The sequence below is a fragment of the Pristiophorus japonicus genome, chromosome 18 (assembly GCF_044704955.1).
Source record: "Pristiophorus japonicus isolate sPriJap1 chromosome 18, sPriJap1.hap1, whole genome shotgun sequence".
Classification (NCBI taxonomy): Eukaryota; Metazoa; Chordata; class Chondrichthyes; family Pristiophoridae; genus Pristiophorus; species Pristiophorus japonicus.
The window spans coordinates 52,642,049-52,668,671 of record NC_091994.1 but is presented as its reverse complement, the minus strand read 5'-3'; the positions used below and the strand labels follow the sequence as shown (position 1 = coordinate 52,668,671).

The window sequence follows — 26,623 nt, the reverse complement described above, 5'->3', positions numbered from 1 at the left end:
TCCTCGATACGAGGGATCGCGGATGAATAATGAATGTGGACGGGAAACCCACAGCAACAAATGTAAAAACTGCAGGGCATTCGGGAAAGTCGGACTTCCGGGTCTCCCCACCTCAAAACAACCCCCCGCCCCCCGGCCCCCACCGAAACCACCTCTGAGCTACAAATCTGTCAGATTGTTGGAAGGAGTATGGCAGCACAATGGTTATGTTACTGGATCAGTAATCCAGAGTCCTGGACTAATGATCCGGAGATATGTGTTCCAATCCCCCATGGCAGCTGGGGAATTTAAATTCAGTTAATTAAATAAATCTGGAATTTAAACACAAGCGAATGGATTGACTGAAAAACCCATCTGGTTCACTGACGTCCTTTAGAAACCTGCTGCCCTTACCCGGTCTGGCCTATAGGTGACTCCACACTCCATACCCACAGCTACGTGGTTTACTCCTAACTCTCTGAAATGGCCCAGCGAGACACTCAGTTGTAACAAACCGCGACGACAAAGTCAGCGCTGTGGGAGCACCTTCACCACACGGATTACCGCGGCTCACCATCACCTTCTCCGGGGCAATTCTGGATGGCCAATAGATGCCGGCCTTGCCAGCGACGCCCACATTCCATGAATCAATAAATAATAAATACAAAAACAACTGGTTCACTAATGTCCTGCCGTCCTTAGCCGATCTGACCTATACGTGACCAGTCCCACACAATGGCCTAGAAAGCCCCTCAGTTTAGGAATGGGCAATAACTACCAGCCTTACCAATGATGCCCTTGTATTACTTGGAAAAGAAGAATGTAAATGGGATAGAGGAATAAAGGGATCTCGGAGTACAAATACATAAATCACTAAAAGTAGCAACGCAGGTTAATAAGGTCATAACAAAAGCAAACAACACTCAGGTTCATTTCCAGAGGGATAGAATTGGAAAGTAGGGAAGTTATGCTAAACCTGTATCGAACCTTGGTTAGACCACAATGTTACAGTTCTGGTCGCCATATTATAAAAAGGATATAGAGGCACTCGAGAGGGTGCAGAGAAGATTTACAAGGATGATACCAGAAATGCGAAGGTATATATATATCGGGGAAGGATGAACAGGCTGGGTCTCTTTTCTCTTGAAAAAAGAAGGCTGAGGGGTGACCTAACAGAGGTCTTTAAAATGATGAAAGGTTTTGATAGTGGATACAGAGAGAATGTTTCCACTTGTGGGGAAGAGCATAACTAGAGGCCATCAATATAAGATAGTCACCAAGAAATTCAGGAGAAACTTCTTTACCCAGAGAGTGGTGAGAATGTGGAACTCGCTGCCACAGGGAGCGGTTGAAGTGAATAGTATCGATGCATTTAAGGGGAGGCTAGACAAGTGTACGAGGGAGAAGGGAATAGAGGGTTATGGTGATAGGTTTAGATGAGGAAAGACGGGAGGAGGCTCGAGTGGAGCATAAACATGGACTGATTGGACCGAATGGCCTGTTCCTGTACCGTATATCCCGTGTAATCCTGTGCCCACATGCTGAGAATGAATATAAATAAATAGTAATTTTAGATTTAGAGCGGGGATTGAGTTTGGCAGGCTGGCAGTTAACGCAGTGGGTTACCACACTGCCGATTTAACCACTGGGGCCGGACTCTCACCCAGCCAGACCTCGGGAAGAACAATCCAAAGCTTTCCTCTCTCTGACAGTTCCAAGGGTTCGGCTTCAAACAGCCTCAGCTTATTTCTAATTAAACCCGTCAGTCACAGAGAAACCACAGTGTGTGGGAAACAGAAATGCCAGATCGGTGCTGGGATCCAGGATATTGTGGAGACAAGTTGTGCCCTGCTTCAGACTCGTGGCGGCCTGGACATTGTGGATACGGGGCAAAAGAAAGGGCTTCCATTTCCAGCGCTGACCTCGCCCAAGTTGACAAACACAAAATTCATCCTGAAGAGAAAGCGAGGAACAGGAGTTGGACATTCAGTCCCTCGAGCCTGTTCTGCCACTACCTCGTGGCTGATGTGCACCCCCACTCCATTCACCCGCCCGTGACCCTGGTAACTCCTGCTATGGTGTCTCACTCAATTGGAACGTGAGCCGCACATCGGACTGATTCTGCAACCGCTCATTAGGTCCATTGAGGATTTGCTCAGTTACCTCTCGTACATCTCCTCGGGGAGAGACTGGGTCCAGCTGGCTGACCCTGTCGGTAGCCAAATCAAGGCCGGATCAAACGTGCTGCTGTAACGCGGAGTTATTTTGACACACAGTTTGTCGTTGGGTGGTGTTTACTCACATCTCAATGTGAAGATTCTCAACGTCATCCTTAGTCCCACGAAGAGAAATGGAGAGCGTGGGGTCGATGTCAAAGCGGGTGATTTTGCTGGAGAAGTGAATCTTCAGCTGGTAGTGATAAACTGGGAAGGAAAGAAAAAGAGTCTGGTTAGTGGTGGGCCAGTGCAAATCAGCTTGTGCTGAGCATAGCAGACAGCAGTGCTGTGGTCTCTAGGGCCTCTCCGGTCAGGGCAGGCACCTTCTCTTTGCTTCTCTCTCCGGTGGGCCCATAGGCAATGCTGCTGAGGTACCTCCCCCTCGGGGAACAGCATGAAGCAGTGGAAAGATTTGGAGGCTGACTCGCATACTGACAGGCTCCTCCCATGGCCGTAACCATCACTGTACCGGGCGCTGGGTGGGTTGTGGGGGCGGGGTAGTCCTGTACGGTGCGAGGGTTGAATGGGCTTCCATTCAATGAGCGTTCACCCATACCCACCTTCTGACTCGGAGGTGGGGATTCTAGCACTGAGCTGAAGGCTGGCTCCACAACCAATGATGTCCTCAGTCAACTGCCAGGTGACACGTGGGAGTAACCAATGGAGACAGCCTGCCCACGGGCTCATGCCCGATCTCCATTAACTGCCTCTCCATCCAACATCAGAGTATCTTTTAAATGGTGAGAGATTGGAAAATGTTGGTGTTCAGAGGGACCTGGGTGTCCTTGTACACCAATCACTGAAAGTTAACATGCAGGTACAGCAAGCAATTGAGAAAGCAAATGGAATGTTGGCCTTTATTACAAAAGGATTTGAGTACAAGAGTAAAGACGTCTTACTGCAATTATATAGGGCCCTGGTGAGACCACACCTGGAGTATTGTGTACAGTTTTGGTCTCCTTACCTAAGGAAGGATATACTTGCCATAGAGGGAGTGCAACAAAGGTTCACCAGACTGATTCCTGGGATGAGGGGATTGTTCTATGAGGGGAGATAAGAACATAACATAAGAAATAGGAGCAGGAGTAGGCCATACGGCACCTCGAGCCTATTCCGCCATTCAATAAGATCATGGCTGATCTGATCATGGACTCAGGTCCACTTCCCTGCCCACTCTCCATAACCACTTATTCCCTTATCATTTAAGAAACTGTCTATTTCTGTCTTAAATTTATTCAATGTACCAGCTTCCACAGCTCTCTGAGGCAGCGAGTTCCAAAAATCCACAACCCTCAGAGAAGAAATTTCTCCTCGTCTCAGTTTTAAATGGGTATCCCCTTATTCTAAGGTTATGCCCCCTAGTTCTAGTTTCTCCTATCAGTGAAAACATCCTCTCTGCATCCACCTTGTCACGCCCCCTCATAATCTTATACGCTTCGATAAGATCACCTCTCATTCTTCTGAATTCCAATGAGTAGAGGCCCAACCTACTCAACCTTTCCTCATAAGTCAACCCCCTCATCTCCGGAATCAATCACGTGAACCTTCTCTGAACTGCCTCCAAAGCAAGTATATCTTTTCTTAAATATGGAAACTAAAACTGCACGCAGTATTCCAGGTGTGGCCTCACCAATACCCTGTATAACTGTAGCAAGACTTCCCTGCTTTTATACTCCATCCCCTTTGCAACAAAGCCCAAGATTCCATTTGCCTTCCTGATCACTTACTGTACCTGCATACCAACCTTTTGTGTTTCATGCACAAGTAACCCCCAGGTCCCGCTGTACTGCAGCACTTTGCAATCTTTCTCCATTTATATGGTGGCCCTGAAATTCCTACGGACCCGGGAAGGCATCGGAAATCCCGGTTCCCAGCGCGCAATGCGCATGTGTTGGAAACCGGTATTTCCGATCCGTCAAGTTTCTGGCTCGACTGATCGTAGCCAGATCGGGAGCGAGGACACGTGTAAGTGGAAATTTCCGATATTTACGCTTACAAATGTCCTCAAAAATCTTGCGCCTGAAAAAGCAGGTGCATAGCCTATTGTTACAGGTGCAAGTGTTTTAGGACACACAAAAACATATAAAAATAAAATGAAAACATATATTAGCACAACGGTAAGTTTATTTTAAAAAACTTTTTTTTTAAAAATCGGGAAATTATTTTTTTGTAAGATATTAATATCTTTAATTTAAATAAATGTAGTGTAATTATTTTCTTTTTTTTTTAATTACTGTTTTGGGTGTTTTGGGTCTATCACAATCATAGTAATAGGAGTTTAGGACCCTGCGGAACTCCTATTACTATGATACCTTACCTGATTGGCTGCCCAGAACCATGTGAGGCCAGCTCCAGCACTGCGCACATCCCCACGTGCACGCGCTGCGACTGCCAGTCGAAGGAGGCCACAGGCTCAGAAGTGCGGACGTGGGCAGCAACTTAAGGTAAGTGCGGATATTTTCTCTAAAATGCCCGCGGGAAGGCCAAACCGGAATTTCAAGGCCAATAACTTGCTCTTTGATTTTTTTTCTGCCAAAGTGCATGACCTCACACTTTCCAACATCATACTCCATCTGCCAAATTTTTGCCCACTCACTTAGCCTGTCTATGTCCTTTTGCAGATTTTTTGTGTCCTCCTCATACACTGCTTTTCCTCCCATCTTTGTAGCGTTGGCAAGCTTGGCTACGTTACACTCAGTCCCTTCCTCCAAGTCATTAATTTAGATTGTAAATAGTTGGGGTCCCAGCACTGATCCCTGCGGCACCCCACTGGTTACTGATTGCCAACCATTTATCCCTACTCTCTGTTTTCTGTTCTATCCATGTTAATATATTACCCCGAACCCCGTGAACTTTTATCTTGTGCAGTAACCTTTTATGTGGCACCTTGTCAAATGCCTTCTGGAAGTCCAAATACACCACGTCCACTGGTTCCCCTTTATCCACCCTGTTCGTTACATCCTCAAAGAATTCTAGCAAATTTTCCAAACATGACTTCCCCTTCATAAATCCATGCTGACTCCGCCTGACCGAATTTTGCTTTTCCAAATGTCCTGCTACTGCTTCTTTAATAATGGACTCCAACATCGGAGTAGATTCAACATCAGATTGAGTAGACTAGGCCTATATTCTCTAGAGTTTGGAAGAATGAGAGGTGAACTCATTGAAACATATAAAATTCTTACAGGGCTTGACAGGGTAGATGCAGGGAGGGTGTTTCCCCCGGGCTGAGGAGTCTAGAACCAGGGGTCACAGGATAAGGGGTCGGCCATTTAGGACTGAGATGAGGAGAAACTTCTTCACTCAGAGGGTGGTGAATCTTTGGAATTCTCTCTCCCAGAAGGCTGTGGAGACTCAGTTGTTGGGTATATTCAAGACAGAGATCGCTAGATTTTTGGATATTAAGGGAAGCAAGGGATATGGGGATCGGGTGGGAAAGTGGAGTTGAGGTTGAACATAAGAACATAAGAATTAGGAACAGGAGTAGGCCATCTAGCCCCTCGAGCCTGCTCCAGCATTCAACAAGATCATGGCTGATCTGGCTGTGGACTCAGCTCCACTGGCATGTCACACCAAATCGATTTTACAGATACCAATGGTCCCTATGTATTCCTCAAGCTTTTTGCATGACCTACGGAAAACAGCAAATATAAATAAGCACAGATCAGGAGCCATCATAGCAATTTCCTTGAATTCCTCCATAGCAATGGGTAATCTGTTAATATCCTGTAGAACAATAGCTTCAAACAATGGAGCTGCAGCACATCAGAGGATGGCATAGTTCCCTACTCAAGGCCCCAGGACTTGATGCATAATTTCCAAGATGAAAGATATAGTGCCAGTTTCAGATTTACTATAAAATTATATATAAAAAAATATACAGCCATGATCTTATTGAATGGCGGAGCAGGCTCGAGGGGCTGAATGGCCAACTCCTGCTCCTTATTGTTATGTTCTTCCGTATGGGAACCCAGCAGAGCAGGGCGAGAGCTGAAACCGGCCTCATGCAGTCTGTGCCAAAGTAAAGCAGTGGTTTACACACCACAGTACAGTTTGTGGTTGTGTAAGCAACGCAGTCACACCCACTCTAGCACCTTGCCCAGTGACTGACCCACAGCACCGCAGCCCACACCCGCCCACCTCTCACCCCGTGAGGATTTACCGGGTCACGAGTTTGCTCGAACCTTCCAGGAATCCAATGCTGTAGATGTCAGAGAAAGGGTTAAAACAAAGCAGCGAGAGCTGGCACGGGACAAGCCAGTGGAATGTTACTCCTGCAAATCAGCACAGCTACATCCGTCTCACGCTGGCAGCTCCTACCCGGAGAAATTCATGTCCTGAAATATTTAACTGGCGTGGGATTTGCACCGTACTGGCACGCTCTCAGTGGGTGCTTTTAGTGAGTGAGGTCGGAACACAGTCACAACTCAATAAAGGATTTATTCAGAATCCCGTGTGTTTCTGCTTTGATGATTAAAACTCATTCTACTAAAATAACTCACTGCACGCCCGCTTTCCAACAAACTTCACAGCCCCCTGATCCCAGCTGAAGAATCACAGCGTGCTACAGCACAGGAAGCCATTCGGCCCATCGAGCCTGTGCCGCTCTTTGGCAGAGCTGTTCAATCAGTCCCACCTCCCCCCACACCCCGCTCTTTGCCCGTAGCCCAGCAAAATTCCCCTTTTCAAGTATATAGGCAATTCTCTTTTGAGTGTTGTAATGTTACTGAAGGGTCGGTAAGCAGAGGGCCCAGATTCACGATGATTGGATAAAGATCCAGAGGCAACAAGAAAAAACGTTTTTAGTCAACGAGTGGTGAGGATGTGGGACACACTGCCTGATCAGGCGGTGGATACACGTTCAAATCCCTTCGAAAGGGAACTGGATAATTGCAGGGATACGGGGAAAGAGCTGGGGAGGGGGGCGAACCGGATTGAGACTCGATGGGCTGAATGGCCTCCTTCTGTACTATACTATTCTAGGATTCTATTGAATCAGCTTCCACCACCAATCCAAGCAGAACATTCCAGATCACCACAACTCGCCGTGTAACAAACCCCTCCCTCCCCTCCCCCCCCCCCCACCGCGTTCTTTTACCGATCGCCTGAAATCCGTGCCCTCTGGTTACTGACCCACCCGCAAACAGTCTCCCTCTATCCAAACAACTCATCACTTTGAGCACCTCTATAAAATGTCCTTACCCCCCCGCACCCCCTGACCCCGCCCTTAACCTTCTCTACACTGAGGAGATCAGTGCCCTGAAGGTTGGTGAAGTTGGCACAGCGATTAAACTCACGATGCAAGTGACCGGGGCCGATTTGAGCCCCACCCGCCTGTCAGAAGCCCGGGTGTGCGGGGGATCCTTCTCCTGCCCGTTTCCCGCCTGCTTCCCACCGATCCCGATTTTAACCTGCTCCACCGAGCAGGCACCTGGAGCGCCCTCCGGATGCTGCCAGGGTCTTTCTGTAAATATGTGGATCGGGCCCCAACCCCAATTCTAACCCTGCCCTGAGCGGGGAGAGGAGCCGACACCAGAACAGGCACAACACGTCAGTCTCCTTTACGTTCCTTGTGGGGCCAGGAGGTGCCAGTGTGCTGCTCCCAACCAGGAAAGAAAGGGCTCAGCCCCAGCCTACCTCGGAAAGGCCTCAGTCCTGGCCTACCTCGGAAAGGCCATAGCCCCTGATCTACCTCGGAAAGGGCTCAGTCCCCGGCCTACCTCAGAAGGCCTCAGTCCCAGCCTACCTCGGAAAGGCCTCAGCCCCCGCCTACCCCAGAAAGGCCTCAGCTCCCGGCCTACCTCGGAAAGGCATCAGCCTCTAGCCTAACTCGGAAAGGCCTCAGCCTCCGGCCTACCTCGGAAAGGCCTCAGCCTCCGGCCTACCTCGGAAAGGCCTCAGCCCCCGGCCTACCTCGGAAAGGCCTCAGCCCCTAGCCTACTTCGGAAAGGCCTCAGCCCCCGGCCTACCTCGGAAAGGCATGTCGGCCCTGGTCTTCAGGTACATCTTGGTACTCCTCTTGCTGCGGACCTGATGGGCGTTGTAGCCCAACGTATTGCAGCGATTCTTGCGGCAGTTCAGACACATCCCTTTCTCGAAAGATCTGTGGTTGCTGCACCGATACGCGGTGCAGGGCTGATCCTTGTACAATAGGGAATCGATGAATAAGTGGATCGAGCGCTCGTGCTCACACTTCACAGCTTCCGAGAATGCTGTGGGAAGAGAAGAACACGTTGTATAAATCCTGCTTACTTGCTGCAAATTCGGCTCTGCCACAGGCATCCACTCAGCTTCTGTGATATCAGTCACTCCTTCAAATGGTCTGGACCACCTGCTTTATTGCACATATAACCCCTAAGTGAAGGAAGTGCATCCGGGAGGGCGCTGAGCACCTCGAGTCTAATTGCCGAGAGCATGCAGAAACCAAGTGCAGGCAGCGGAAGGAGCGTGCGGCAAACCAGTCCCACCCTCCCTTTCCTTCAACCACTGTCTGTCCTACCTGTGACAGGGTCTGTGGCTCTCATATTGGACTGTTCAGCCACCTAAGGACTCATTTTAAGAGTGGAAGCAAGTCTTCCTCGATTCCGAGGGACTGCCTCTGATGATGGTGAACCCCTACTGCCCTCTATCTGCCAGTGTGGTAGCAGGATAATGAAACTCCCTTGTGATCTGAGCTCAATCTCCAGGTCTTAAGTGTGTGGCCTCTTCGGGACAGGAGGAAGCCAATCAGCCTCTCGAGCCTGTTTCGCCATTCAATCAGGTCATGCTGACCTGTGCGTCAAATTCATTTACCTGCCTTTGATCCTTACCCCGATATCTTTACCAAACAAAAATCCCAATCTCAGTCTCAAACGTTCCAATTGTCCCCCAACATCCCCAGCCTTTTGGTGGACCGAGTTCCCGATTTCCGCTATCCTCGATCCGGACTCCAGCACATTCTCTATCGACCCGATTGAATCCATTTATCATTTTAAACACCTTGATCAGATCACCCCTCAATCCTCTATACACAAGGAAATCTAAGCCAAGATTATGCAACCTGTTCTCATCCTTTAACTGCGGTGTAAGTCTGGCCAGAGTGGAGCCAGTCAACACTGGGTGAGGCATCATTTGGTTCTGTTCATAAGTAACTGAAATATACAGAACACCGGGTATGATGGACGCATTTCATCGTGGTACACCCAGCCCATGTTTTCCCGGCGTACCGCTACAGGAACAAAGAACACGCAACTCTCACCCACCTGTGGGGAGTTCCTTGGATAATGGAGAGAGAAAGATCCACTATTCTAGCTGTCCTGTTGACTGTACAGAGTTTATTTCCCACTCACATGTCTTTCTGCTGCCTTGTCCGACTGATCTCGGGTGTGTTGATTCTCAAAAAAGGCTCCCTCTCAAAAGTCACAGATCAAAACTGTTCCTCAGCGACCAACTGCTCGATGTCTCAGAGTGGGGAGAAATTGCCCGCAAAGGAGCCATTGTTCAGGATCTGTGCAAAACAACTGCCTCTCTGCATTTAAATCGCCTCTCGCTTGCCTACAGATGGCCAACCCAGCAAGGGCCTGTCTGGTGAAACTCATCATCATCACAGGCAGTCCCTCGGAATCGAGGAAGACTTGCTTCCACTCTTAAAATGAGTCCTTAGGTGGCTGAACAGTTCAATACGAGAACCACAGTCCCTGTCACAGGTGGGACAGACAGTGGTTGAGGGAAGGGGTGGGTGGGACAGGTTTGCCACATGCTCCTTCTGGTGTCTGCGCTTGATTTCTGCATGCTCTCGGCGACGAGACTCGAGGTGCTCAGCGCCCTCCCGGATGCACTTCCTCCACTGAGGGCGGTCTTTGGCCAGGGACTCCCAGGTGTCAGTGGGGATGTTGCACTTTATCAGTGAGGCTTTGAGGGTGTCCTTGCAACATTTCCTCTGCCCACCTTGGGCTCACTTTCCTGAAGGAGTTCCGAGTAGAGCACTTGCTTTGGGAGTCTCATGTGTGGCATGCGGACAATGTGGCCTGCCCAGTGGAGCTGATCGTATGTGGTCAGTACTTCGATGTTGGGGATGTTGGCCTGATCGAGGATGATAACGTTGGTCTGTTTGACCTCCCAGGGGACGTTTGCATTTAAATCGCTTCTCGCTTGCCTATGGACGGCCAACCCAGCAGGGGCCTGTCTGGTGAAACTACGCCCTGCTCGCTAAGCACCAGTCCAATGATTCCTAGGGACAAATGGGCACAGAATACATCTTCATGAGTGTGCTTCAGTTGTATGTACAAGATAGATGGTGCCAATGCTCGACTAGAGCTATCTGATGGTTACTGGACTTACTTGGGGCTCAGCTCAAGGCTCATGTCTCTCCTCTGAGAAATATAACCTAATCGCTTGGCTGAGAATGGACTCAGGCCCTCAACTTTGAACAACATACCAGAGCAGCGAGCTAGGGAAAACTCATGCTAGTTTACAATTTAATTTAAAACTCTTTTACACAGGTTTTTTGGTTTGTTTATAAATAATCTCTCAGGTACAGCAGCGCTGGTCACTTCCATCGGTGCTCCAAGAGCTCACGTTCCGCAGTGTACTCACTGCCCAATATCCACGTTCCCGAGTGTACTCACTGCCCAATATCCACGTTCCGGAGTCACTCACTGCCCAATATTGATGTTCCCGAGTCACTCACTGCCCAATATCCACGTTCCCGAGTCACTCACTGCCCAATATCCACGTTCCCGAGTGTACTCACTGCCCAATATCCACGTTCCGGAGTCACTCACTGCCCAATATTGATGTTCCCGAGTCACTCACTGCCCAATATCCACGTTCCCGAGTCACTCACTGCCCAATATCCACGTTCCCGAGTCACTCACTGCCCAATATCCACGTTCCCGGTCACTTGCACTACCCAATATCCATGTTTCCGAGTCACTCACTGCCCAATATCCACGTTCCCGAGTCACTCACTGCCCAATATCCACATTCCCGAGTCACTCACTGCCCAATATCCACGTTCCCGAGTCACTCACTGCCCAATATCCACGTTCCCGAGTGTACTCACTGCCCAATATCCACGTTCCCGAGTCACTCACTGCCCAATATCCACGTTCCCGAGTGTACTCACTGCCCAATATCCACGTTCCCGAGTCACTCACTGCCCAATATCCACGTTCCCGAGTCATTCACTGCCCAATATCCACATTCCCGAGTCACTCACTGCCAAATATCCACATTCCCGAGTGTACTCACTGCCCAATATCCACGTTCCCGAGTGTACTCATTGCCCAATATCCACGTTCCCGAGTCACTCACTGCCCAATATCCACGTTCCCGAGTCACTCATTGCCCAATATCCACGTTCCCGAGTCACTCACTGCCCAATATCCATGTTCCCGAGTCACTCACTGCCCAATATCCACGTTCCCGAGTCACTCATTGCCCAATATCCACGTTCCCGAGTGTACTCATTGCCCAATATCCACGTTCCCGAGTGTACTCACTGCCCAATATCCACATTCCCGAGTCACTCACTGCCCAATATCCACGTTCCCGAGTCACTCACTGCCGAATATCCACGTTCCAGGTCACTTGCACTACCCAATATCCATGTTCCCGAGTCACTCACTGCCCAATATCCACGTTCACGAGTCACTCATTGCCCAATATCCACGTTCCCGAGTCACTCACTGCCCAATATCCACGTTCCCGAGTGTACTCACACTGCCGAATATCCACGTTCCCGAGTGTACTCACTGCCCAATATCCATGTTCCTGAGTCACTCACTGCCCAATATCCACGTTCCCGAGTCACTCACTGCCCAATATCCACGTTCCAGGTCACTTGCACTACCCAATATCGAAGTTCCCGAGTCACTCACTGCCCAATATCCACGTTCCCGAGTCACTCACTGCCCAATATCCACGTTCCCGAGTCACTCACTGCCCAATATCCACATTCCCGAGTGTACTCACTGCCCAATATCCACGTTCCCGAGTCACTCACTGCCCAATATCCACGTTCCCGAGTCACTCACTGCCCAATATCCACGTTCCCGAGTCACTCACTGCCCAATATCCACATTCCCGAGTCACTCACTGCCCAATATCCACGTTCCCGAGTGTACTCACTGCCCAATATCCACGTTCCAGGTCACTTGCACTGCCCAACATTAACAATATCACAGCATAGCCCAGAGGTGGAGCACTAACACCCTCTTGTCTTTCACAAGTGCCTTTACCTAATCTTTCTCAAGGCCACTTTAGTGAGACAATCCCAGATACCAATAGCTTTATTGGCTGCTTTATTGCGTAACAATTGCAATCAAATCTCACCTTGACTGAATGAAACCCTTTCTCTAAGTGGCTCCGTCCTGTGCCTGTTAAACCGGTGCTAACTCCCTGCTTTACAACCCAACACTTCAGCATAACTCATTCCCAAATATGTTCTGTGAAGACAAAAAACATGACAGATTGCTAACTGTGCTTATTCCCTTGCTGAGCTAAAGGTTCGGAGTGCTGGGAATGGAATATATTTCGTACTACTTCCTGCGCCTTGTATCAGCATAAAGATGAATTCGAGCACGGTTTAGTCACAGAGTAAAGCTCCCCTTACTCTTACCCCACAATGGGCCTTAATCCATATGTCAGTGAGTGTTCCTGACTACCTAAGAACATAAGAAATAGGAGGAGTAGGCCATACTGCCCCTCGAGCCTGCTCCGCCATTTAATACGATCATGGCTGATCCGATCATGGACTCAGCTCCACTTCCCCGCCCACTCCCCATCAACCCTTATTCCTTTATCGTTTAAGATGAGCTGGACCATCTTTTGGGTTTAGACTGACAAGTTGTGTAAATTTACCTTATGAACCTCCACCCACTAGACCGGGAAAGTGATGGTTCCAAACCATTTCACCTACAATTCTCAACCAAAATGAGAGACTTTCATAGAATAATACAGCACAGAAGCCATTTTGCCCATTGTGCCTGTGCTGGCTCTTTGAAAGAGCGATCCAGTTAATCCCACCCCCTGCCCCTTCCCCAGAGCCCTGTAATGCTTTTCTTTGTCAAGTATCTATCCAATTCCTGTTTGAAAATTATTGTTGAATCAGCTTCTAGCGCCCTTTCAGGCAGCGCGTTCTTGATTATAACAACTCGCTGCGTAAAACAACACTTAATCTCACCTCTGGTTCTTTTGCAAATTACCTTAAATCTGTGTCCTCTGGTTACCCACCCTCCTGCCACTGGAAACTGTTCCTCATTATTTACTCCATCGAAACCATTCATAATTTTGAACACCTCTATCAAATCTCCCTTTCACCTTCTCTGCTCCAAGGAGAACAGCCCCAGCTTCTCCAGCCTCTCCACAGAGCTGAAGTCCTTCATCGGCGGGACCATTCTCGCACATCTCTGCACCCTGTCCAAGGCCTTCACATCTGTAAGGTATGCCCCTTTGAGGATGCTCACAGGCTGACAGAACTGTTGAGTTGAGAGTGGCTTAGCCAGTCACGTGATCTTCACAAGACTCAATAAAACCCCAGCCAGTTGGGTTCGAGGGATCCACGATGAGGCAGGTGGTTGTGAGCCCGGTGTGATTGTTAAACCTTTTGCTAATAAACCAACTAGTTCTTAATAGCGATGTGTTGCTGCAAAGTCTTAAGCAAAGAACCCATGAAGCAAATACATGATAGCATCCTTTGCGTCCCATTGTCCTGAGGTGCATCTAAAGCGCAGAGTGACTGGGTCACCCAGTGCCCCCACCTTACCATAGATGCCGTACATGGCAATGTTGTTGACAGCCTTCTGTAGGTCACAGCCGGGCTGGAAGCTGCCTCCGTTTGGGTAGATGTCCACATGCCCAATGGGCTGCCGGATCCCAATGCTCATCCCCAGGGATTCCCGGGTGAAGGTATGGAGGACGTCGACAAACGTGGCATCATCGGGAGAAAGCCGGCCATGAGCATGGACCCCCTCAAACACCGGCCCTGCTGGGTCCAGCCCTAAAGGAAGGGGGTGACAATTAGAGTCAGATTTTACCAACATGCTTTTGATCCAAATCTCCGTTACCTGATTTTCAGGTTGTTCTTCTCTCCTCACTCTGTCCTGACTGAATCCTTACAGCCCATTGACCCATCCCGTGACCTGATCAATCCTTGCAACCCATTGACCCATCCCGTGACCTGATCAATCCTTGCAGCCCATTGACCCATCCCGTGACCTGATCAATCCTTACAGCCCATTGACCCATCCCGTGACCTGATCAATCCTTACAGCCCATTGACCCATCCCGTGACCTGATCAATCGCTGCAGCCCATTGCCCCGTCCCATGACCTGATTAATTGCTGCAGCCCATTGACCCATCCCGTGACCTGATCAATCCTTACAGCCCATTGCCCCATCCCGTGACCTGATCAATCCTTACAGCCCATTGACCCATCCCGTGACCTGATCAATTGCTGCAGCCCATTGCCCCATCCCGTGACCTGATCAATCCTTACAGCCCATTGCCCCATCCCGTGACCTGATCAATCCTTACAGCCCATTGACCCATCCCGTGACCTGATCAATTGCTGCAGCCCATTGCCCCATCCCGTGACCTGATCAATCCTTACAGCCCATTGCCCCATCCCGTGACCTGATCAATCCTTACAGCCCATTGCCCCGTCCCGTGACCTGATCAATTGCTGCAGCCCATTGCCCCATCCCGTGACCTGATCAATCGCTGCAGCCCATTGCTCCATCCCGTGACCTGATCAATACAGTCATTGACATCAGCACTGCCAGCCTGGAAGGATGAGGGAGGGTAGGACCATCGTCATCGAGGCAGGGGCCATCTGCCTGGAAAGGGAGGGGGCGGGAATATCTGCCTGGGAAGTCGGGGGGGGGGCGGGGAGGGAGAGGTCGGGTGAAGTGGCTGCCTCCGCTGAGGGTCTCACACTAACAGTACCTCCGAGCTGGGATTGTGCCATGCAGACACTCACGGGCCACAGCACACCTCTTGCCGATGAGGTGTGGCACAGACCCACAGTTCTGTGCATCACGATGTGCTGATCAAGGACACAATGAGCCAATCAGAAACATTTGGAGGCTTCTGCTGCATTACCTGTAATCCTGCCAATCCTATTGGCCGTGTGACTCCCTGCGAAGCCAGCCACATGAGCGCCGAGACTGTATCCAATCAGGTGGATCTCATTAAGTGGAATTCTTTCTTGTTTCTACGAGAACCATAAAAACAGATAAGAAGTTCATAATGGAAGCAGGAGTAGGCCATTTGGCCCCTCAAGCCTGCTCGGCCATTTAATAAGATGATGGCTGATCTGATCATGGACTCAGCTCCACTTCCCTGCCCGCTCCCCATAACCCTTTACTCCCTTATCATTCAAAAATCTGTCTATCTCCGCCGTAAATATATTCAAAGACCCAGCCTCCACAGCTCTCTGGGGCAGAGAATTCCAAAGATTCACGACCCTCAGAGGGAAGAAATTCCTCTTCAGTTCCATTTTAAATGGGCGACCCCTTATTGTGAAACTGTGCCCCCTAGTTCTAGATTCCCCCACGAGGGGAAACATCCTCTCTGCATCGACCCTTTCAAGCCCCCTCATTATCTTATACGTTTCAATAAGATCACCTCATTCTTCTAAACTCCAGTGAGTATAGAGCCAACCTGCTCAACCTATCTTCATAAATCAACCCCCTCTTCTCTGGAATCAACCTTGTGAACCTTCTCTGAACTGCCTCCAATGCAAGTATATCCCTCCTTAAATACGAAGACCCAAACTGTACGCATTGGTTTAAAAGGAAATCATGTGACAAAGTAATTATAGGTGCCTTTGGCAGCAGCCAGCGTTTCGACCTCCTCACCTCCAACCAATCAATGAGCTTGCCGATATCTTTCCCCACCAGCATGGTATTCTGAGCTGCTATTGGGTAATGCTGGTGGGCACGATTGAGCCAATCCACGACCAGGACATTAGCATCGGGCTCTCTCTGGTACAGGGCGATCACTAACTTTGTAATCCAGCTCTCAAACATTCCACTCACCTGCAAATGTACAAACAAGGGGTCAGTCCCTGCCTCAACATGTTCATGAGCAGCCTGAGAAACACTCGGAGCACTTGAGTACGATGCACGCTGATGACACCCGGCTCTACCTCACCACCACTTCTCTCGACCCCTCCACATCTCTAAATTGTCAGACTGTCTGTGCAACATCCAGTTCTGGATGAGCAGAAGTTTTCTCCAATTGAATATTGGGAAGATCGAAGGCATTGTTTTTGGTCCCCACCACAAACTCCATTCCCTAGACACTGACTCCATCCCTCTCCCCAACTTCTGTCTGAGGCTGAACCAGACTGTTCGCAACCTTGGTATCATATTTGACCCTGAAAGGAGCTTTCGACCATATATCCGCAGCGTAACTAAGACCACCTACTTCCACCTCCGTAACATCGCCCGTCTCCGCCCCTTGCCTAGCTCATCCGCTGCTGAAGCCCTCATCCATGCCTTTGTTACCTCTAGACTTGACTATTCCAACACACTCCCAGCTGGCCTCCCACATTCTGCCCTATGTAAACTCAGCTGCCCGTGTCCTAACTCGCACCAAGTCCCGCTCACCCATCAGCCCTGTGCTCACTGACCTACATTGGCTTTCGGTTAAGCAACGCCTCGATTTCAAAATTCTCATCCTTATTTTCAAATCCCTCCATGTCTTCACTCCTCCCTATCTCTGTAATCTCCTCCAACCAACCCCCCCCACCCCTCCTCCAACCAACCCCCCCCCCTCCTCCAACCAACCCCCCCCCTCCTCCTCCTCCAACCCCCACCCCCACCACCCTCCTCCTCCTCCAACCAACCCCCCCCTCCTCCAACCAACCCCCCCCTCCTCCTCCTCCAACCAACCCCCCCCCTCCTCCTCCAACCAACCCCCACCCCCTCCTCCTCCTCCAACCAACCCCTGCCCCCCTCCTCCTCCAACCAACCCCCCCCCCTCCTCCTCCAACCAACCCCCCCCGAGATGTCTGCGCTCCTCTAATTCTCATTATAGGCAGTCTCTCAGGGTCAAGGATGACTTGCTTCCACACGAAGAATGGGTTCTTAGGTGACTAATTAACTAATTTTAAACGGTGGAAGATCCTGTGCGTGAATTCTTTTAACATGGGGTGACCATTGCACACCAGCCACTAATTCTGCCCTCTTGAGCATCCCTGATTATACTCGCTCACCCACTAGTGGCCGTAACTTCTGTTGCCTGGGCCCCAAGCTCTGGAACTCCCTCCCTAAACCTCTCCACCTCTCTACCTCTCTTTCCTCATTTAAGACGCTCCTTAAAACCTATCTCTTTGACCAAGCTTTTGGTCACCTGCCCTAATTTCTCCTTATGCGGCTCGGTGTCAAATTTTATCGCATAATACCCCAGTGAAGCGCCTTGAGACGTTTCCCTACGTTAAAGGTGCTATATAAAGACAGGGGTTGTTGTTGTTGCGGTGGGCTACAGACTCTGCCATCCTGGGTTTCTGCACGCTCCCGATCAGGGCTTAGCTCCTTCCCCTCCTCGAGACCTCAGCTTTTATTTCCGCACATCCCAGGTATCTTCAGCCTCGGCACATGGCTTTCTTCACTGTCCCTCTAACTCTTCCCTCTCCTTTCCTTTCCTTAATCTCCATAGCCGCCTCCTCCAGTCCGATCTGTCGCTCAGCAGTTTATGAGGAAAATATAAAGCGTAACTAACCATTGCTCATCTCAGTCTATGCGAGGTGACATCACAGCCGGAACCGGGGATACTTATTATTTACATTCTAACATGTTTCTGTGGAGAATTTTCCAGAGTGTTTAGAAGAGGAGACAGCGTTACACTCTGTGTACCGGAATGGGAGCTATCTGGTTTGGAATCCATCCTGAAGCAAATCTTTCCCCCAATCCCACCCTTACAGCATCAAACAAGCAGTTTCATCATCGCCGGTCCCTCGAACGAGGATGACTTGCTTCCACAAGAGTTCACAGATGTTTCAATGAAGGACCCGATGTTCCAGTCCTGAACTCCAACTGAGGGGGTTGCCCAATATCTAGGCAAATGAGGCAAGGCCCAGGGATTAATCAGAGAACTCTTACCCTTCTACTGTGCTTTACCCGACACATCATGTTAACTTCAGAAGACAGAGGAGTATATACTCTCAGACTGGGGCTTAGGTTACACAGCAGCCTATTTATTTAACATCATCATCATAGGCAGTCCCTCGAAGCGAGGATGACTTGCTTCCATGCCAAAAAGGGATGAGTTCACAGGTGTTTCAATGAAGGACCTAATATTCCAGATCCCGAACTACATCCTGAAGGGTGGAAGATACCTGTGTGTGGATTATTTTTAATGTGGGGTGGCCATTGCCACACCAGCCACCACACGGGCTTGACAGAGCTAGGTCTGGGTCCAGTGGCAAGGGTTAACCAGGACGACTGGAGACCTGCTCTGCTGCACGGATCTAGTGCGCGCACACATATCGCAGTGTGGGCTGGTCCGTGCTGCCCCTGGGTCCTCGGCTCTTCTGGGCCCCATACCCTCATTCGCCGCATCTCCACCACGATCTCTCGCCGCTCCTCCGCCACAAACCAGTGCAGCAATACTGAAGCACTTTAAAAGGATGTGGACATCAAAATTAGGAAAGCTTAATTTTTTTTTTTAAATTACTATATTCTGGGGAGATTCTCGATTAGAATATAGAAAACAGAACTCTACTGCAGGTATTTAAAAAAAACTCTGGAGACATACCTAAAATCTATAGAACAGTCTAAAGGGGCTTCATTAACGTGCTTAAAAATATATTTTATTATTAGGAACATGAGGAGGCCATTCAGCCCCTTGAGCCTGTTCCAACATTCATTTCATCTGTATCCTACCTCCATCTACCCGCCTTGGCTCCATATCCCTCAATACCCTTGCCCAACAAAAAACAACCAATCTCAGTTTTGCAATTTTCAATTGATCCCCAGCCTCAGCTTTTTGGGCGAGATTTTCAGATTCCCACTAGCCTTTGTGTGAAGTAGTTCCTGACATCACTCCTGAATGGCTTACCTCTAATTTTAAGGTTATGCTGCTTTGATTTTAAGAATCTCATCCTTGTTTTCAATTCCCTCCATGGCCTCGCCCCTCCCTATCCCTGTAACCTCCTCTAGTCGCACACCCTCCGAGATGTCTGCGCTCCTCCAACTCTGGCCTCTTGAGCAACCCCAATTTCCTTCACCCCACCATCGGTGGCCGTGCCTTCAGCTGCCTGGGCCCCAAGCTCTGGAACTCCCTCCCTAAACCTCTCCGCCTCTCTACCTCTCTTTCCTCCTTTAAGACGCTCCTTAAAACCTACCTCTTTGACCAATTGGTCACCTGCGCTAATCTCTCCTTATGTGGCTCGATGTCAATTTTTGTCTAATAACGCTTCTGTGAAATGCTTTGGGACGTTGTATTACATTAGCGGTGCTATATAAATACAGGGGTTGTTGTTCTGGATATCTCCACTAGAGGAAATAATTTTACTCTATCTACCCTATCATATCCTTCAATTACCTTAAACACATCACTTAGGTCACCTCTTAATCTTCTATACTTGGAATACAAGCCTAGTCTATGCAACAATTAAGCCTTGTAAGGTGTTTTGGAATGTGTAGAATGTACAAAACTCTCGGGCCTATGCGAGCTTTAACACCGTTCTGTGTATAGTCAGCTTAAAGCACTCACACTCCAGCCATGGATGATTAGAAAAGTCTTGGCGGTGGTGTTGAAGTTGCATTTGCTGAGAGAGTCCAGGTGGCCGGGGATTATATAACATGCGTCCTCATCCGGCTCTGAAACTGTCCGCAGCGAGAACCTGGTTTTAATGGAGTTGAGATCTTCAATATCGTTGCTCTGGAGCTCAGGGGCGCGTTCTGGGGAAATAGTCGGAGCAAGAGTTTTAGCTAATTGTTCACTGACCCCTAGAGGAGTTTGTAGCAGGCCGGAAACTAATTCCTATCCCAGCACCCAACACGCTACCCGGGACAGCACTGGGGCAAGGGACCCGTGGGGGGTTAAATCATCGAGACACTACTCCTGACACAACTTCCACAAAGCACACGGATCCAGGTTGCCCCTCCCTGAGGCTGGAGCCAAAACCAAACTACTCTCCTTCATCAAATTCGCTCTTTAGTTCATGACTCGTTCCCCAAACAGAAGGCAAGCACCGAACCCTGGCATCCTCCTTCAAATCATTGCTGATGGAACCCCAGGAATTCTTCCACGACCCAACCGTCAGGTTGAGATTAAGGAGGATTTAACCCAGGGGAATTGTTAAACTGTTCGAAACACAGTGAGTCCCGTCCATATACTGCACCCTCACAGTGAGTCCCCTCCATATAATGCACCCTCACACTGAGTCACCTCCATATAATGCACCCTCACAGTGTGTCCCCTCCATATACTGCACCCTCACACTGAGTCAGGACCTCCATATACTGCACCCTCCATATATTGCCTGGAACATGTGTTGCGCGAATGTTACTTGCCACTTATCAGCCCAAGCCCGAATGTTATCCAGGTCTTGCTGCATGCGGCATGGACTGCTCCATTATCTGAGGAGTTGTGAATGGAACTGAACACTGTGCAATCATCAGCGAACATCCCCACTTCTGACCTTATGATGGAGGGAAGGCCATTGATGAAGCAGCTGAAGATGGTTGGGCCGAGGACAGTGCCCTGAGGAACTCCTGCAGCGATATCCTGGGGCTGGGATGATTGACCTCCATGATTAGTAATCATCTTCCTTTGTGCTAGGTATGACTCCAGCCGCTGATCCTCACTGACTTCAGTTTTACTAGGGCTCCTTGATGCTACACGCGGTCAAATGCTTCCTCGATGTCAAGAGCAGTCACTCAACTCACCTCTGGAATTCAGCTCTTTTGTCCATATTTGCTCCAAAGCTGTGATGTGTGTAATGAGATCTGGAGCCAAGTGGTCCTGGCAGAACCCAAACTGAGCTTTGGTGAACAGGTTATTGATGAGTTAGTGCCAACAGCACATTCCATCACTTTGCTGATGATTGAGAGGAGGCGGTGTGGGCAATAGTTTGCCAGGTTGTATTTGTTTTGCTTTTTGTGGACAGGATGTACCCAGGCAATTGTCGGGTAGATGCCAGTGTTGTAGCTATACTGGAACAGCTTGGCTAGAGGCGTGGCTTGTTCTGGAGCACAAGTCTTCAGCACGACAGAGATGTTGTCAGGGCCCATAGCCTTTGCCGTATTCAGTGTGCTCAGCTGTTTCTTGATATCAGGTGGAGTGAATCGGATTGGTTGAAGACTGGCTTCTGTGATGGTGGGGACCTCAGGAGAAGGCCGATATGGATCATTTGGCTCAAGATGGTTGCAAATGCTTCAGCCTTGTCTTTTGCACTCACATGCTGGGCTCCATCATCATTGAGGGTAGGGATATTCATGGAGCCTCCTCCTCCTGTTAGTTGTTTAATTGTCCACCACCATTCACAACTGGATGTGGCAGGACTGCAGAGCTTTGATCTGATCCGTTGGTTGTGGGATCGCTTTGCTCTGTCTGTAGCATGCTGCTTCTGTTCTTCAGCTGCATATAATCCTGTGTTGTGCCTTCATAAAGTTTGCATCTCATTTTTAGGTACGTCTGGTGCTGCATGCTCTTCTGCACTCCTCATTGACTCAGGGTTGGTCCCCTGGCTTGATAGTAATGGTAGAGTGAGGGATATGCCAGGCCATGAGGTTACATATTGTGGTGGAATACAATTCTGCTGCTGATGACCCACAGTGCCTCATGGATGCCCAGTTTTGAGCTGCTAGATCTGTTCTGAATCTATCCCATTTAGCACAGTGATAGTGACACACAACACGGTGGAGGATGTCCTCAGTGTGAAGACAGGACTTTGTCTCCACAAGGACTGTGCAGTAACACCAGGCTAGCTGTGTGGGTCTTACTCCTTTAGCTGTATTTAGTCGGGTAAGGCAGACAGTTGGATAATTTGCATTATTTTATTTAATACCCAAGAGATCAGGTCACAATGTCCTGGTAATATCACACGGTCTCTCCACACACTGCCCATGTAGTATCTCACGGCACCACATTCACACATACAGGAGGATCAATGACCCCACGAAGAAAGCCATGGTGTCCCTCTGATGACAATTGTGCTGCCGAACTTTAAGTATCATTTCAATGAAAAGATAGATTCCAAAAATAAAAGCCAAAAATCTTCATGCGCTGCGGACACAGCACGGGCTAAACCGTAGCACAAACAGTTACCCCAAGCAACCCGCTGTCAGCACACCAACCTGTCGGGGCCTGTCCCTTTAAGAGTTGGTGTGACGCATTCCCCGGCACCGAGTGAATAATGAATTGCCAGTCAGTACATTCCAGTCGGGCACTGACCCTGCGCTGCAGTAACCCCAATCACCGGCGGCAACCAGCAGTCACACCATCGTGACGGGGACAAGTCTTACGCACTTAGCATCTCATTATACAGCGAACAGCGGCGTTACTAGCGGTCATCTGGAGCAGGGCCACCATCGGACCATCAGCTTAGCTTCGTCTGGGAGCGCTGGGTTTCTCTGCAACATCCCACATATTGCCACAACAACAACCTGCATTTATATAGTGCCTTTAACATAGCGAAATATCCCAAGGCATTTCACAGGAGCAAATGTTCCATCAAAACCCTCCCTCACACAGTGACAGCTCCCCATACATACAGACCTATGGACACACAGACACACACACAGTGACACACAGAGACAAACACAGAGAGACACACAGACACAGAGACATGAATATACACATGGCCTCACACGGATACACACACTCTCTCCCGCAACATATCCTCTATTGTGCAAGTGAGCAGAGAATGAAATGATAGTAGATTACGTTTATTAAATATACAAGTTATTAACCTGTGAAGTTCACTGATAGTCTGCAGAGTTAAGGTACTCTGTTACGCTGTTCAGTTACAATATTAAAGATGTTATTTATTGGGGTCAGCTCTTGGAAATAACTTCACTGCGATGTCGACATTAAAGACTCACAATGAACAAATGTCACTAATCACATCGTGGCCTCAGTAACTATGGCTCAGTCACGGGTTCAGAGTGATGGGAAAGCTCTGCTGGAGGTGGTGTGTCCCTTTAAGAGGCATTAAACAAATTCCTTAAAGCATCAAGTGGAGCTGGGGGAGGGGAGCACTCCGACTGGCTTTTGAAGACATGGGGGAGGGGGTGGGGGGGCCAATGAAGGTCAAGCAATGTTGGATTGTGGTTGGCTCCCACACTACTCGACTGTAGAAAGCAGAGAGAGGGTAAACACACACACACAGCTCGCCCCCTATCCTGCCCATCAGTGCAGCTGGTCCAGTACCAGCCCTGCACCGTCCCTCATACACCTCCCGCACCCATGCAATGCTGCTTCCTCTAACAGAACTGCTGTTCATTAAGAAATGTAACTAGCTGAAATTCCTGCTTTAATGAAATTGGCAGAATGTCAGTCCTTGTTGCTCACCCTCCTGAATGAATGAGGTCCTAACATCTCAATCTCAGAAATCTCACATTCCAAAGCCAACATTCCCAGGACTTTGTGTGTCAGTCACGCATTCTCCTGATTTCTCATTCAAAGAGGAATTTGAAGAGAATCCATGCAGCCATGCTGTGGTGCCCTTGCCTCAGCTCATCCGCTGCTGAAGTCCTCATCCATGCCTTTGTTACCTCCAGACTTGACTATTCCAACTCACTCCTGGCTGGCCTCCCATATTCTACCCTAAGTAAACTAGAGGTGATCCAAAACTCGGCTGCCCCCATGCCCTAACTCGCACCAAGTCCCGCCTACCCATCACCCCCTGTGCTCACTGATCTACATTGGCTCCCGGTTAAACAACGCCTCGATTTCAAAATACTTATCCTTGTTTTCAAATCCCTCCATATACGTCCCTTCTTATCTCTGTGATTTCCTCCAGCCCCACAAACCACCCCTCCCCCCACCCCTTGAGATGTCTACGCTCCTCTAATTCTGCCCTGTTGAGCATCCCTGATTGCAATTGCTCCACCATCGGTGGCCATGCCTTCTGTTGCCTAGGCCCCAAGCTCTGGAACTCCCTGCCTAAACCTCTGCGTCTCTCTACCTCTCTTTCCTCCTTTCAGACGCTCCTTAAAACATACCATTTTGACCAAGCTTTTGCTCACCTGCACTAATTTCTACTTATGCGGCTCGGTGTCAAATTTTATCTCATAAAACTCCTGTGAAGCGCCTTGGGACGTTTCACTATGTTAAAGGCGCTATATAAATACAGGTTGTTGTTGTTGCAGCTCATCCCAGAGCCAGCACAGGAGGCATTAGCCCAACCTGGCACAGTCAGAGGCTCAGCCCCCCAGCTAAACATAGGCGTCCTGTGCCTCTCAGATCTCGCCTGATTCTACGTCTCTGGGATTAGTATCAGGACGCGAGTTCTCCCGTTGTTTCCTGCCCAGTGACAGGGAGACCAAGAAAGGGAAAAAATGCAGCCAGCCAACAAAAAATCCAAACATTCCGGCAATAAATTTGCTCAATAATTGGAATAAATTATACAGTCATATGTACACAGCCCCTGGATAAAGTGAACTCCCACAGCCTGGTAACACAAGAAACTGGTGCAGTGACAGTCTGAATGTTCACTGATTATTTACACATTATCCCTTTAAAGACCTGCTCTGCAACTTGAACTTTCTTAAAGTGGTTAAACTTTTACACTCATTCTCACTCATTCCTTCACTCACTCATTCTCACTCATTCCTTCACTCACTCACATTCCTTCACTCACTCACTCCCACTCATTCCTCCACTCACTCATTCTCACTCATTCCTTCACTCACTCACATTCCTTCACTCACTCACTCACATTCCTTCACTCACTCACTCCCACTCATTCCTCCACTCACTCATTCCTTCACTCACTTACTCTCACTCACTCCTTCACTCACTCTCATTCTCACTCATTCCTTCACTCACTCACATTCCTTCACTCACTCCTTCACTCACTCCTTCACTCACTCATATTCCTTCACTCCCTCACTCACTCACATTCCTTCACTCCCTCACTCACTCACATTCCTTCACTCCCTCACTCACTCACATTCCTTCACTCACTCACTCTCACTCATTCCTTCACTCACTCATTCCTTCACTCACTCATTCCTTCACTCACTCTCACATTCACTCACTAACTCTCCCTCACTCTCCTTCAGTCATTCTCATTCCTTCATTCTCTCTCACTATCACACTCTCACCATCACTCCCTCTCTTTTCCTTACTCTTACAACTGAATCTCTCCCTCTTTCACCCTTCTCTTTGTCGTACTCTTTCTCTCAATCCTTGCTGCCTCTCTCTCTCTCCCTCTCCCTCTCCCTCTCGCTTTTCACTCACCTGTCGCATTGCCTGTCCTCGCGTTCGCGACACATACATGTAGGAGAGTTAGAGCGAGCAGCAGCCGGAGCCCCATGGTGACAGGGTGAGAGGGTGCTGGGCTCGGGGCTGGGTGCTGGGTATTAGAGGGAGCCTGCTGCAGGCACTGCGACCAAACTCACTCACTCGCCCTTTAAATAACTCCGGCACCGCCTGATTGGCCCAGCGCGGCTCGTCTCTCAGCAACTGCAACTCGCGTCCAGCAACTACACAGCGGCAGTGTCCCGGGCTGGAGTCAGTGTTAGCCCACCCGTGCCCAGCACCCACTGCCCCTCACCCACAGCACCCACTGCCCCTCACCCACAGCACCCACTGCACCCACTGCCCCTCACCCACTGCACCCACAGCACCCACAGCCTCTCACCCACAGCCCCTCACCCACAGCACCCACTGCCCCTCACCCACTGCACCCACTGCCCCTCACCCACAGCACCCACTGCACCCACTGCCCCTCACCCACTGCACCCACTGCCCCTCATCCACAGCACCCACTGCCCCTCACCCACTGCACCCACTGCCCCTCACCCACAGCACCCACTGCCCCTCACCCACAGCACCCACTGCACCCATTGCCCCTCACCCACAGCACCCACTGCACCCACTGCCCCTCACCCGCAGCACCCACTGCCCCTCACCCACTGCACCCACTGCCCCTCAGCCACAACACCCACTGCCCCTTACCCACAGCACCCACTGTCCCTCACCCACAGCACCCACTGCCCCTCACCCACAGCACCCACAGCACCCACTGCACCCACTGCCCCTCACCCACAGCACCCACTGCCCCTCACCCACAGCACCTTCTGCACCCACTGCCCCTCACTCACTGCACCCTCACCCACAGCACCCACTGCCCCTCACCCACAGCACCCACTGCCCCTCACCCACAGCACCCACTGCCCCTCACCCACTGCACCCACTGCCCCTCATCCACAGCACCCACTGCCCCACCCCCCTCCCCTCTCCCCCACCCTCCAGAACTCACAAC

General features: G+C 49.8%; 1 protein-coding gene across 5 annotated transcripts in view; it reads right to left on the bottom strand.

Annotated features, from left to right (window-relative positions):
* The window catches only part of LOC139228727 (lipoprotein lipase-like), a 43,154-nt gene extending 17,427 nt beyond the window's left edge, over positions 1-25,727 (bottom strand). For 3 of the 5 annotated variants that reach the window (XM_070860018.1, XM_070860020.1, XM_070860022.1), the window contains exons 1-7: positions 25,597-25,727; positions 19,900-20,087; positions 16,038-16,217; positions 15,280-15,391; positions 13,942-14,175; positions 8,165-8,407; positions 2,282-2,402 (exon numbers count right to left, since the gene is read on the bottom strand). In XM_070860018.1, the coding sequence (XP_070716119.1) occupies positions 2,282-2,402; positions 8,165-8,407; positions 13,942-14,175; positions 15,280-15,391; positions 16,038-16,217; positions 19,900-20,087; positions 25,597-25,672 (1,154 nt within the window). In that variant the 5' untranslated portion in view covers positions 25,673-25,727. Of the gene's footprint in view, positions 1-2,281; positions 2,403-8,164; positions 8,408-13,941; positions 14,176-15,279; positions 15,392-16,037; positions 16,218-19,899; positions 20,088-22,659; positions 22,683-25,596 lie in introns of those variants that run through there. The other 2 variants (XM_070860019.1, XM_070860021.1) reach the window with 2 other exon arrangements.
* Between the last annotated feature and the right edge of the window lie 896 nt (positions 25,728-26,623).